Genomic DNA, 14,133 nt, shown 5'->3' with positions numbered 1-14,133 from the left:
GTATAAGGGATGTATGGGATCCCGGGTCAGGACCCACAAGGTGAAGTATGTTGGCGTGGTTTCCATGTGCTGTTGAAGTGAAAGGTGGAGTATTTGAGCAGCCAGCCAGACGTTTGCTGTAAAACATATACACGTCTCGCCATTATAAAAATGTTCACCCTCTTAACAGAGTGCAGCAGTTGGGTTCCAGAAGTAAAATATTAATTAATTTTCTTGATAGGGAAATTGATTTTTAATGATAACCTTTAAAGACAGACCTACTTTGAGTTCTGAGGTTGTTTGGAATCAATCGGATATGATTTTGCTGAAGCCATCCGTTCGCATTATTTCAACTTATATAAAAAATGATCGTGCTTTACAGATGAATTTGTGTTGAAAAACTACATTACCCATGGTTCTGTACAGGCAAATCCACCAATTAGAGAGCCTTAACGAGAAAAACACGTCCAAGAAGCACCGCAAATGATGTAATTGAGTCTTGCTATGCAGTTAAAATACTTAAATATTAGCAAATATATGCATATTTTGCAATAAACTTAAAATATAGTTCCTAAATGCATCATCAACAACTCTAAATTAATAATTTTAAATTTAGCCATCATTTTAATTTGATTATGTCATTTGTAGTGGTTCATGGGATTGTAGTTCTTTCCCTTACTATAGCTGTTAAGTCTTGTACTTCTTTTGTCTTTTTTTCTGATTTTCAGATACTTTTTTGCTTCAAATAAAAGTTTGTAATGCTATGATTCACATCATAGCTGGCTGGCTGATTTCATGGCTTATAACAAAAGACTTTTTATGAAATCCAAATGAGGAAAACGATTGGAAAAAATACTTCCAGAATCAACGCCACTGAAAAAGTTGACAGGCACTAATGCACTCTACACTGAGGTATAGCTGAGAAAGAAATGAACAGTTTCTTTGTGCAATCCCTTCATTGAGGTTTTTGAATAAGTTGTTTATAAAAAAAATAAAATAAATGAAGTGAATCTGGTTTTCTTTTAGTGAGCAGATTTAGATGCACTTCAATCCCTGTGCATTAAAGAAGTAGGGCTTTCAGCATGTGCTACCACATTGGAAGTGAGTTTCAGTTGTGTGCTTCTGATTAAGTTAGCTAGAGCAGAGAGCTCAGGCCGGGCTCTGACTGACACTTTTACCCTGTTATTCTAAACCTGCCCTAGTTCCCCTGAGAGTCAGCGCTGGACCTGGCTAATGTATCCTCCCCATGTGTGAAGTTCACAGTTCAAATATGATTGATTTGCCTTTGTTCACGCGATCTGCTTTGTTTATCTATATGCTCACACAGACGTGAAGTCTGCCTTACCTCATCTTTAAAAAATCTTTAAGAAATGTTTTTTTTTTCTCACACATATATGTTCTGTTTTGGGAGGAAATTCGAAAAAAAAAAAAAAAAAAAAAAAAAAAGTTGGGAGGGAAATTTGAAATACGTTTATGAGTTATTGGTGTTTCTGTAGGTCTCAGGCCCTCAATAGACAGTTTTATATTTGTTCTCTTTATTCTGGATGATAACATGTATATTTCAACTATTTCTAAAAAAGCATTGGATGATATATGTGACCCTGGATCACAAAACCAGTCTTATGTTGCACGGGTATATTTGTGGCAATAGCCAACAAAACATTGTATGGGTCAAAATTATAGATTTTTCTTTTATGCCAAAAATCATGAGGATATTAAGTAAAGATCATGTTCCATGAAGATATTTTGTAAATTTCCCACCTTAAATATATAAAACATTTATTTTTGTGAATGGATGCAGCACTATCGCCAATAGAAATGGACAACTTTAAAGGAGATTTTCTCAATGTTTTGATTTTTTTGCACCCTCAGATTCCAGATTTTCAAATAGTTGTATCTCGGCCAAATATTGTCCTATCCTAACAAACCATACATCAATGGAAAGATTATGTATTCAGCTTTCAGATGATGTATAAATCTCAATTTAAAAAAATTACCCATAAGACTGGTTTTGTGGTCCAGGGTCACATATGTGTGTGTGTGTGTGTGTGTGTGTGTGTGTGTGTGTGTGTGTGTGTGTGTGTGTGTGTGTGTGTGTGTGTGTGTGTGTGTGTGTGTGTGTGTGTGTGTGTGTGTGTGTGTGTGTGTTTTTTTAATTGTTTGGATGATATGTTTTAATGTCATGGTGATTTTTTATTATTATTTTTATTTATTTTTGATAATGTTGTGCTGCTCATCTTGGTCACCTCTGTAAAATAGATTTTTTACCTCAGAAAGTTTTATCTGGTTAAATAAAGGGCAAAAAAAATAAAAAATATATATATATATATATATATATATATATATATATATATATATATATACGTATAAGCGGAAGAAGATGATGATGATGATGATGATGATGATATATATATATATATATATATATATACTGTTTTGTGTTTCAGAGATGCCACTGGGAAGTTCCCTGACTTCCCAAGCCCTGAAGATGGAGGATCTGCTTCCATATTTGCTCAGAAGACACCAGAGCAGGTTATAAATCAGTCTATTAAATCCATCCAGAATTACAGTAACAGACCCAATTACTGTACTATTACTAAGAAATATTTAATTTCAGATGTATACTGCTTCTTGATACTGTTCTTTTTTTAATTAATGTTTGTTTAAGAATGTTTACATACAATAAATGTTTTAAAGGTTGCTGCTGAATTTGCTGCTAAGGAAGAAGAGAGGGAGAAGAAGAAGAAATCGAAGGAAGATAAGAACAAAAAGGGGAATGACCGCAAAAAGAAGAAGAAAGAGAAAAAAGGGAAGATGAAAGGAAAAAAGGGGAAAGGAGATACAGAGGTAAGGCCATGCCTTCATAACACCGTATCACAGTTGTACAGAAATCAATAAAGGCTTTTTAAAGTATTTGTCTGCAGAATTAAATCAGCTGATGTGGCACATATTTGAGTATCTAGTGACTCCGATGACCTCTGTGGTCAGGCCCACACACAGTGAACGACACTTCATTGGTTGAACTGCATGGAGCGTGGATAATTTGATTACAGAGCAGGTTTTAAAGAAAAATCACTTGGTTTTTCATTGTACTTTCTCGTTTAGTGTTTCCTTGTCCTTTTAACAAGACTAGGTAGGATGCAATAAGACATTGACATCTCCATTACAGGCAAGTTCCTCTAACCTATAGGCTTTTTTGCATTGCAGTTAGATGAAAGTGAGTTTACAAGCATTCCTATCAACATCTATGTTAGGGAGTTTTATTTGACAGATTTCCCTTAGGTGAGAAGGTCTGAAGTTTCACTGTTAAGTTAAAAGAGTCATACTGTAGATGAGAGAATTATGACATTTACACCAGCACTTGCATTGTTCCATCTTAGAAAAGACATTTAACATACTCAGTACACTCATATTCTCATGCATAATTACACATTGTAAATGTTCCTGAATATCCCTGCCTATGTTCTGTTCAGGGTAGATTAAGATGAGGAATGAATGGTGAGGATGTTAGTTTGTTAAACTCATCCACAGTCTCCGGAAATATCTGTGATTTCAGCAAGGCAATTTCACTGTATCCTTGATAACCTCTTGCTCTCTCTATTCAGTACTCTTCCTCTTGTTAAACATAGCTAGAGGTTCTGTTTTCTCTACTATGACATCCTGATTTCCTGTGTTCCTACATTTTATTTTAACAAAGAGTTAAACCTGACAAATGATGTATTAAGGCTTAGGTGTGGCAGACAGCAGTCTTTCATGTTGAAGTCCAAAGTGATTTAGGTTCATGTGAGGTTTTATGTTCTGTGTTTTGACCTCTGAACGTCATATGCTGACCAGTGATTACTGTGAACCAGTCAAGCGATAAAAATGCCCGCTCACGCTGATTGGCTGCGTTCCGGAGATCTAGAATGGGGCCTTTGTTCAGGCTTTCCTTCATAAGAGCACCTGTAATCCTCATTGGAGAGCCAAACCACTGATATCTGCTCACAATGAGGCCGAAAGACCAATCTGACCTTTTTCAAATGCTCACATCCTGTGTGAAAGCTGAGCCTTTCAATAGTTAATTAAGATTTTTTTGTCAAAGCTCTTAAGTTGGCCTAGTTTAGGCCTAGTTTAAATTTCCAAGTGCTACTCAAAGGCTCCTCGTTAAAGAAAAAAGACATACCAAATACATCGTTTACAAAGAAAAGAATGTTTATAAAATATTATATAAATATTAGTAAATATTTAATATATTCCACCAATGCTTACCATATGGCCATATCGTATATTTCAAATATATGCTGTAAACTGTGTACTTCAAGATGCTAACATTAGTTAATGCATGAAATAGGTGCAACTTTAAGTTTTTTATAATTTATTAGTAAATGTTGAAATTAACATTATAATAATAATAATTTATTAATCTTCATTAAACTATTTTTCATTGTTAGTTCATGTTAACTAATCTCAACAAATGGAAACTTATTGTAAAGTGTTACCAGAAAATGTCTTATCTTAAGAAAAAGAATAAAAGCAAAATTTATTTTTTTATATATATTTTGGACGATACAGATTGAAAATATATATAAAAAAATTGGCAAAAAATATAAGTAACTAAAACTTATAAAAATATATTTGTGTGAGTAGGCCTACATCTTAAAAGCTGTATTAGCAAAGCAATATATATATATATACAAATACATAGTTAAAAATATTTAAACATATTTAAAAATATATCTGAGATTATAAATATATTTGCCGTAGGCTGTTGCAAATTTTTTATTACCTGACAAATTCAGTTGGAGCTAAATTATATTAAACCTGGCATGAATTCATTTTACTCCTGACCTGGTCACAGGGTTCTTTGATATAAGCTGCTAGATCCATTTGGAAGTTCTGTCTAATGACACATGAATAATCATAAATCACTGCTCCCAGGCACTTAAGTGCCTTTCATATTTTCAGATGGATTTCTGTCTCTTTTGGGGGTCATTAGTTGCTAATGGAGAAATGTGTTTAAAGGAAGACAACCCATAAAATATACAGCCTCCATTTGGCTTATTCCTTTTAAAAAGCTCTGCTCCTGAGCAGACACACTCTGCGGTCTGAGTGTGTGCTTGTGACACGCAAGCCAAACATTCGCGTGAGTATGCGAGGACGTTGATTTACTTTTAATGTGCGACCCCTAGTTGAGAGAAAGGAAAACAGGAGGCACCGTAAATCATACTCGCAGCATCGCGTTCAGCCCCTGCTGTGTATTCACATCATTAAAATGCCAGTGCTGAGAGTGACCCCGCACCAGAGCAGCATGCAAGCACATCGCCCTGGGAAGAGCTTTGATCACACGTGTGGAATCTCAGTCTTGGCTGATTTATCCATAACTTGACTTACATTATTTCAGAGAACTTTCAGACAAGTTCATTTTACAGGAAAACAGTGATGCTGTGCTTATGAAGGACCCACCTTGATAACTGTCTGTTTTGCAGGAAGAAGAGAAGGGATGGAAGATGACTCCCAGTAATTTCCTTCCTACGGTAGTCGAGGGAGCCAAACTGTACAAAGGTAAGTGGGAAATGACGGTGAAAGGGTGCAGTCTGCGTGTCTGTCATCGATAATTTATGCAGCTTTTCCCTGACCAAATGACTAATTCTCAACAATGTCAAGAGTGTTTGTGTGAGGTCAATGAGCGAGGGAGCTTTCATCACAGTTGTGACATGAGATGTGTCTGGAATACGTCTAAGTAACCAATAATGATAGGGCCATGTCAGTTCTCAGGTCAAGACCGGTCCAGATGGTTCCCCACCCCACATGGAGCGTCTTTCCTTTTCTCTCTCTCTATACGTCTTTCTCCTTCCCCCTTCTTTTGTGACTACAGATAAGTTTTCTTGCCCTCTCATTAAAACGGAGTCTCCTGACGCCACATTGAAGTCCAGCTCCTCCTCGTTCTATAATCAACAGCAGTCGTCTGTCAACTCCCCAGTTGCCTTGGTTTCGCGGCAAGGACAGTTTTCACAGGCCGTATATCTAACTTAATTTGTTTTTGAAGTGATAGCCGTTCATCCAATTCTCTCCAAACAAGTGTACACTGTAAAACAGACTTTGTTCTTTACAGTAAAAAACTGGCAGCCTATTTGCCAGGCATTCACTGTAAAAATACAGTGTTTTAGGCCTTACTGGAGGCATAACTTACTGGAGGCATTCAATTCATAACTGTTTAGTCCATTAATTGACATAGTGTTAAAGGGTTATTTCACCCAAACATTTTAATTCTGTCAGTAATTGCTCACCCTCATGTTGTTCCAACCCCGTAAGACTTTCGTTTATCTTCGGAACACAAATTAAGATATTTTTGATGAAATCTGAGAGCTGTCTGACTCCTTCATAGGCTTCTAGGCAATTTCATTCTGCCGAGAGCGCCACGACGTAACCATTTAAAATTGTTCTAAAGTGTGCATTCCCTGGATGTCTGAATTGTGAGAAACCAACGAGAAAACGTAAAAGTGCCTTACCAATGAAAAAATTAATGGCTTACCTTTCACACTTTCCCAACACTTTTCCAAATGAGCGTGAGCGTCATCTTCTCAGTTCTCGCGCCTGCGTCATGGAGCTCTCGTCAGAGGCCCACACAGAAGAAAATGAATAGTTGAATAAAGTAGTTATTTTTGTTTTCTTTGCGCACAAAACGTATTCTCGTCGCTTGATAAACTTAAGGTTGAGCTAGTCACTTGCACTTGGACTATTTCACCCATTTACTCACCCTCATGTCGTTCCAAACCTGTAAGACTTTTGTTCATCTTCGGACCACAAGTGAAGATATTTTATGAAATCTGAGAGATTTCTGTCCCTCCATTGACAGTCAACGCAACTACAACTTTGATGCATCAAAAAGTTCAAAAAGAGATTATAAAACTAATCCATATGTTTACCAAATTTTAGTAAACATAATTTATTTATAAACGAAATTGTAACAAGACAACATGTACTGATATCGTGTACTAATAAAAAAGTTTAAACTGTTTTCTGTTAGTAAAACAAATAATAGTCACATAATTTATCATGAACAACAATAAAAAAGTTGCTCCTTATACTGTAGAAAAATAGGGTAACAATTTCATGTTTTATAAAAACTAGTGCTATCAATCGATAAAAAAAAACTGGAATATTTTTTCTTTAATTAATCACAATTAAAAGAAATTACGTTTTTAATATAAGTTTTTATAAGTTTTAATATTTTATAATATAATTATTTCAGTTAATCTCCAAATCAATGTAGTAACAACAAAAACTTTAAAAGATTTTATTGTTTAATGGCATTTATTATTGTTTCATATTTATTGTTAATTATTGTTTGTTATTATTTAATGGCATTTATTGTTTAATGGCATCTTTTTTATGAATGAAGGCCAGTATCAGATACTAATACAGCTACTGATCTCTCAATGATTTTTTTGTTGAATTATTGATTGATTTTAATTGATTTTAATTATAGCCATTCAGAATCACAGTGTAATTGAAAGCTATAAAACATTTTTTACTTTAATTAGGCTTCAAAAAATATACAGTAACAACTTTTAATTTAAGTGAACTTAAAACAATCGTCACATAATAAATGGCATATTTACTGGTGCCCTTCCTGTCTAACAGGTAGGAAATATACAGAAATTGAATAAAGTTATCAAACAGTCTGCACTGCATAAATTATAAATTAAATATAGATTAATGATTATTAAAGCTACACAAGTTCTTTAGTTATGAGAAGTGAGTCATTTTCTCTGTTACCTTTGTTTCTTTGATTAACATTAATGACACAGAGAATTAGTGGCTTCTGTCACTTTTATACCTGCCGCTGCTGCACATTTCACACACGTCCCATTTTCTCACAACTCTTTATGTTAATTTAAGACTGCTCTTATGAGGATACTTGACAAAACGGACAGTTTGGCATATTTGTGTATGTTGTTGTTTGTTCGAGCGTGAAAGAGAACACGATTCTGTTGTGTTGTCTGTGAGCACAATACTGGCGTGCGTCTTTCTGTGCGTTGTGTGTGTGTCAGGACATTCACAGACAGCACGTTCTCTTTTGTCACGCTTGAATGGTTTAAATGCATTTGCATGAATAAGTGTGATCATATAATGTAACGCAGCAAACGGATGACAGAAAATAAAGGATGCTGTTTTTTTTACCAAATTTTTACTACAAAAAAACTAACCGTTTAAACAATGTTCTGCTCTATATGTATTATCTTACATTTTTACCATACACTGCATTTATACATTTTACTTCAATATATCGTGGTTGTAATGTAAAATCTGGCCATTTATTTGAACAGAGAAAACTTTTTTTCCCCCATTCACACAAATGGCTTTAACACATTATGTCCTATCTGACCTGATGCTTCACTTGGGTCTTATTCTGTAATGTGTGAGGAGATTGTGTGTTTAGGAGCCATAACCCAACCTCAACATTGCCTGTTGAGCAGCAAATCAATCAAGTCACCCCTGAAACCTCTTGACAAGACAAGCATGTTAATGACTGAGACACTACTTCCTGTTTGTGTAGAGATTTAAGGTCTCTCAACAGGAAATGAGAAGACTGGACTGCACTTCTGAGTTTCAGTGATCCGTGAAGGCAGGGTAGAAAGCTAAATCTTAGATCTTTCAGAACCATTTGAATGTTTTTGTGCGTGTCTGTGAATGTTTGTGTCAGTAGGGAGCAGGTGAACCAGAGGTCTGCAAAAACCCATTCTGAACATGTCAGTCTAGCATTTCCAGGATAAATTGCTATGACAACATCCTGCACTGTTGCCTGTGTTCAGTGATTAGAAAACTTCCATCAATAGACTGCACTGTTCATTACACACCAGTGGGGAATTACCATGGGCAACCCCTTTTTAGCTGTGGTCCGGTCCATTACAGACCATCTCGGGTCAGCCACATATTGTTAGATTTCTTTTTCTTCCGCTCCTGCTAGTCTCATTTACTTCCTGTTACCTGAGGGAGGTCTGAGGTGTCTTTTAAAGTCAACATCTGATAAGGAAAACTGTCTTTTAAGTCACAGAATCTATTTATCTCACAGCTGTGCTTTTAGCATGTAACTCTGAATGAGTCTATCGTTCTTTATAGAACATAGAGGTTCACTAAAGCGCATCACTCACTTCACATCTGCTAAAGTTCTTTCTGTTCTCAGACCCTCCACATGTATTCATCACAAGACACGTTGACGTCAAGTCACGTCAGTTGCAGGTCTTTGATGCTTAAATCTCTCCATTACAGAAATGAACTTCAGTAAAACTGCAGTATGATTGTACAAAACTCCTGGGCAAAAACAAATAAATAAAAAATGGGCCAATTTTATTTGTCTTAATCTCAAATTATTGGTCAGGAAATTGGCATAATTTAAGCAAATGCACTATTGAAATAAGCCACTGATTTCTCAGAAAAACATTTTGGGCAGAATATGAGAAGCTATATGTGGAGTGATGAATCACAATGAAACACGAGTTGCATGGTGATGCTCAAGAGCGGTGTCTCAGAAAATCTGGTGAGAAATATAATAATAAATGCATCTCTACCACAGTAAAGCATGGAGGAAGAGGTGTCATTCTGTGGGGAGCCTTTTCAGCTGCTGGTATTGTTGAGCTACTTCACTGTGAAAAGTCATTTAATGCTTTGGAGCACAGGAGACTATTGCAGAATGGCTTGCTTCCCACAAATGAAAAGCTGTTATCTAAAGAGGAATGATCAGATGTTATTTTTCAACAAAATGCTCCTGCTCACATGCAAAGACAAACAAGAAACTGCTTGAGAACAAGTCCATCCGGCTCATGTTTTGGCCTGGTCAGAGTCCAGATTTGAACCCTATAGTGAATATTTGCTCTCACATTAAACTCAAACTAACTGGGAGCATTTTTTAACTGCTTATGAACTGTTTGAAGCCATTAACATTGAGTGGGACAGCACTGACTCTTTCTTCTGTAAAAAGCTGTCTGCAAGTTTAAACACACGGCTTAAACATTCACAGAAAACAAAGGGGAAGTCTATTCTGTGCTAAGCTACTTTATCTAGTGTTTTGCAATTCTTGCAAATTTCCTGACTAGTGATCTGTGATTAAATTGGTTAAGACCATTAAAAGACTACTAAATATTTTGCCATTTTTGTCATGGCCTCTGTTTTTCTCAGGAGTTTATTACTGCAATCTATGTAGTGACAAGTTTTGTAGAGTAAAATGATGCTGTGCTGCACAATGATAAACTGTATAGTGGTTAAAAATACTCTGCAGCACAACTGCATACCTGTAATTAATGTAGTAATAATTCGTTACATTTATATAGCGCTTTTTCTGAGACCTCAAAGCGCTTTACATAGATGGGGGAATCTCCTCAACCACCACCAATGTGCAGCATCCACTTGGATGATGCGACGGCATCCATATTGCGCCAGAACGCCCACCACACACCAGCTTACTGGTGGAGAGGAGACAGTGATGAAGCCAATCAGTATATGAGGATGATTAGGAGGCCATGATGGACAGAGGCCAAGGGGCAAATTTGGCCAGGATGCCGGGGTTACACCCCTACTCTTTTTCGAAGGACATCCTGGGATTTTTAATGACCACAGAGAGTCAGGACCTCGGTTTAACGTCTCATCCGAAGGACGGTACAATACAAGTAAAGCTCAATTCAATATTAGGATATACTTCAGATCAGTGCAACAACTGGTTCTACTGACAGCTGCACTTGCAACTGCAGTAACTGGACAACAGCTGCATTGGCATGTATACAATTGGCATGTATACTGTTGCAGGTGTCATACAGCACTGTATTCAGCTGTAAAGCTTTTCATAGAGGTAGCTTAGTATACTGAGTTTATAGGCCTACTTTTTTATTAGTTATTTAGTTGAAAGAAATTTAGTTGAAAAAAAGTAAATTTTTACATTTTATGATTTTTTTCAGCAAGCAGATGAAACTTTATTTGTGCATAAAACATTTCAAATATAATATATAATTTAATATGTCATTCTGATACAGTAGAAGTGCCGTTTTCAGTACTGCTGTTGTACTGTGCCCGATTTACCATATATTTACTAGTTACTTATTTTTTTGTACAGGATATTTATTGGATATGTAAATACTTAAATATGCTACAAGTGAGAGCATGGCATGTTAAAAGTGTGATGTACATGTGTGAGTGTGTGCACGTGGAAATGCCTTTTTGACTGGAAAATATTTCAGCCAACTAGCAGCTGTAACCTTACAGGAAGCAATTATATGCCCAGTCAAAGCTGCTTAATTTTTTTTCATTAAGATTTTCCTCCAAATGTCACAGTGCTCAGTCTGTGGAGCAAAGGGTTACATTCCTGAGGAATGAAGCTTAAAGGTGTAATGAAAAGCAGAGATCAGAGCTTACCTCCTAAATATTTGACATGGGTTTGTGAATAGCGATGTCCGTCTCACAATGTGTTGGTTATACCTGTTATATTGACCAACCAAACTGCTGGCAACAGTCAACATCTATCAACATTGTCGATAGAATACAGTACCTTTACATTACATTTTAATATGTAAGTGAAAAGTTTTTATAATTTTTTTTTAAATTAATTGTATTGTCTCCTCTTGTAAAAAAAAAGGAATGCAGCTAAATGTAATAAATGCACTTGTAGTGTAGGTCAAATCTTAAAAGTATATATTTTAATTAAAACTGTAATAAAAGGCTACGTACAGTAAGTGTACTTAGAGAATACACTTTCATGACTGTTTCTGAAGTACAATTTAGTACACTTCTAAAAAATGCGCTTCGTAAAATGTTAAATTGAACGTTTTAAAGAACATTTTTAAATCATTAGGTTTGAATATTTTTTTTGTTGTGCTTTAAAGAAGTAAACTTATTTTGATGTGCTGATCAACATACTAACAAAAGAGCCAACAATGCAAGACAGTGTGCTAACACAAACAATACCGGACAAAGAAGTGAACAGAAGGAGGAACTTCACTGTGATGATGAGGTGCAGGTGATCAGGTGATGGCTGATAGAGTGCAGGTGGGAATCATAAGGAATGCTGGGAAATGTAGTGCCGTTGAGGTGTGTGACAAAGTGGATGTATAGTGCTTGATTATAGTTTTAACTGTAGTGTTATTTGATATTATATTATATTATATTGATATTATATATAGTTAATATATGTAAATCACCATTACAAATGCATTATTACAAATAAATTTAAATACATTTCAAACAAGTTTCAATAAAAAAATTATATTAAAGTACGTTTTGTTTTATCCTAAATGCTTGTCAGTACATCTGGCACTTTAAACTTTAACCATATTTCAAAGACCCCAGAAGTAATTAGGAAATGATGTATAAAATTGTTCTACCTAAAGCAGTTCGGCTAATTGCTTTTAATTTAATCTATAATATGTTTTAATTTACATGCAATTAACATGCAATTAACTGACTGAAGACATTGCATTCAGTTCATGTTTTTCTTTCAAATGATATCTAAGTACTCTTTTTAAAAGCATGTGAAATTATACTTCTTTTTCACAATGTTCTTCTTTCTCCTAACTTGAAAAACAGCCTTGTCACAGTAAACAATGTGATCAGCAATTCTGATCTCTTGTATGATGTGTTCAGCAGACCAACATGGTTAAGTCCATGTCCCACATCCTGCCTGTGAGACAGCTAATTAGAGTCGAGGGTCTTTGCTGCGCGAGTTAATCGGCAGCACACTGTTTTATCAGCTGTCTTTAATTGGGATATGATCATGTGGTGGGTTTATTTAGTTGTAATGAGGCGGAAAGGTGAGCACCATATTTACCCAGAATCAGACTATAGCAAGCATGATCCCCAGAGGGACAAGCTCTGTTGGGAAAGTCATTCGCACGGCAGTTGAGAGTGGCTTATAGGGAGGCCACGGAAGTCATTTGTTGTGAGATTGAGATTGCCTGTTTGGTCTTGTCTGGCACTTGCTTCCCTCTCACTCCACCTCCACCCTCCCTCCCCCCTATCCCCTCCCCCTCCTTCCTGCATCCCAACGTCATGTCGCACTTGCTGGATGTGACTGATTGATTTCATTTCAGTCTCTTGGCAGAAGAGAGCTATGTTAAGGAAGTGTCTGTTTCTCACTGTTAGCTGAATGACCGGGACAAACAGGCAAAACAGGCTTTCAGAATGAGTGCAGCTCCACTGTCGTATACTGACCAGCATACAAATCTTCACAAATGGTACAAAGGACCATACCGTGAAGATAACAGGCCGCCACGGAGCCTAGCAGAGTAGATACAGCTGACCGCCCTCCAGCCCCTGAAGTGTTTTTTCACTCAATCCCCATATGGTGGGTGGCAAATGTGCTGTATATACACCATGTTCAGAGCAGATGTGTGTGGCCACCCCCTTCCCACAAAACTGGCTGCCGTGTCACGAGAAATGTTGTTGCTTTTCTGTTCATCCACAGTAGTGTCTGTTGTTCTTGCACTGTGTGGGGTTGGACCATTCTCAGAGGTCTTCAGCCCCAATAAAGTAGGTTTAAAATGCTGACCCCTAACAGTCATGTGTTTTCAGGAGAGTTAGGTGGATGTTGTCTTTAAACAAACAGGCCAGGCTATGTGAATGCATCCCTCTGAAGGAACTAGGCAATTATATGGATCGTATTGCCCCGGGATGTTTTGAAAATTTGACTTTGAAAAGGAGGCTTTGTGGACGGCAGTTTGACCTCTGACCTCAGCAAGGGATCTCATTTCAAAGTTCGATGCTTATTTTTAGGTTCCACCAGAGTGAGCTTTAAAATCAGTGCCCTTTGACCCCTGTGTGAACTTGACAGCACTGCTTATTAGTGTTGTTCGAAATTCAGAATCTAAAGGGCACCTATTATGCTTTTTTATTTCACCTTTCCATTAGTGTGTAATATAAATGTTTGTGCATGTAAATGATCTGCAGATTTGCAAAGCACAAGGTCCACACCAAAGGAAGTAAATTTTTCCAACAGTAAACACTTTGCCTGAAATGGCTTGTTTGTAGTCCTGTCATTATTAGCTTAGCTATGTCACCATATTACACATTTGCACAATCATTACGCAATGACTTCTTGTCATTAAACAATCACTTCTTACACAATCAGTTCAACTATAATTCTTGAACATTGGTCCAATAAGCTGAACAGCCAATCAGAGTGATCTCTCT

The 14,133-nt window shown here is 36.4% G+C and overlaps 1 protein-coding gene across 1 annotated transcript in view; it reads left to right on the top strand.

Annotated features, from left to right (window-relative positions):
* The window catches only part of drc11 (dynein regulatory complex subunit 11), a 47,582-nt gene that overhangs the window by 10,187 nt on the left and 23,262 nt on the right, over positions 1-14,133 (top strand). The window contains 3 exon segments of the mRNA XM_082136773.1: positions 2,427-2,511; positions 2,677-2,826; positions 5,445-5,520. Coding sequence (XP_081992899.1) covers positions 2,427-2,511; positions 2,677-2,826; positions 5,445-5,520 — 311 coding nt within the window.

The sequence above is a fragment of the Leuciscus leuciscus genome (assembly GCF_965113295.1).
Source record: "Leuciscus leuciscus genome assembly, chromosome: 14".
Classification (NCBI taxonomy): Eukaryota; Metazoa; Chordata; class Actinopteri; order Cypriniformes; family Leuciscidae; genus Leuciscus; species Leuciscus leuciscus.
This window is presented reverse-complemented; position numbering and strand designations above follow the sequence as displayed.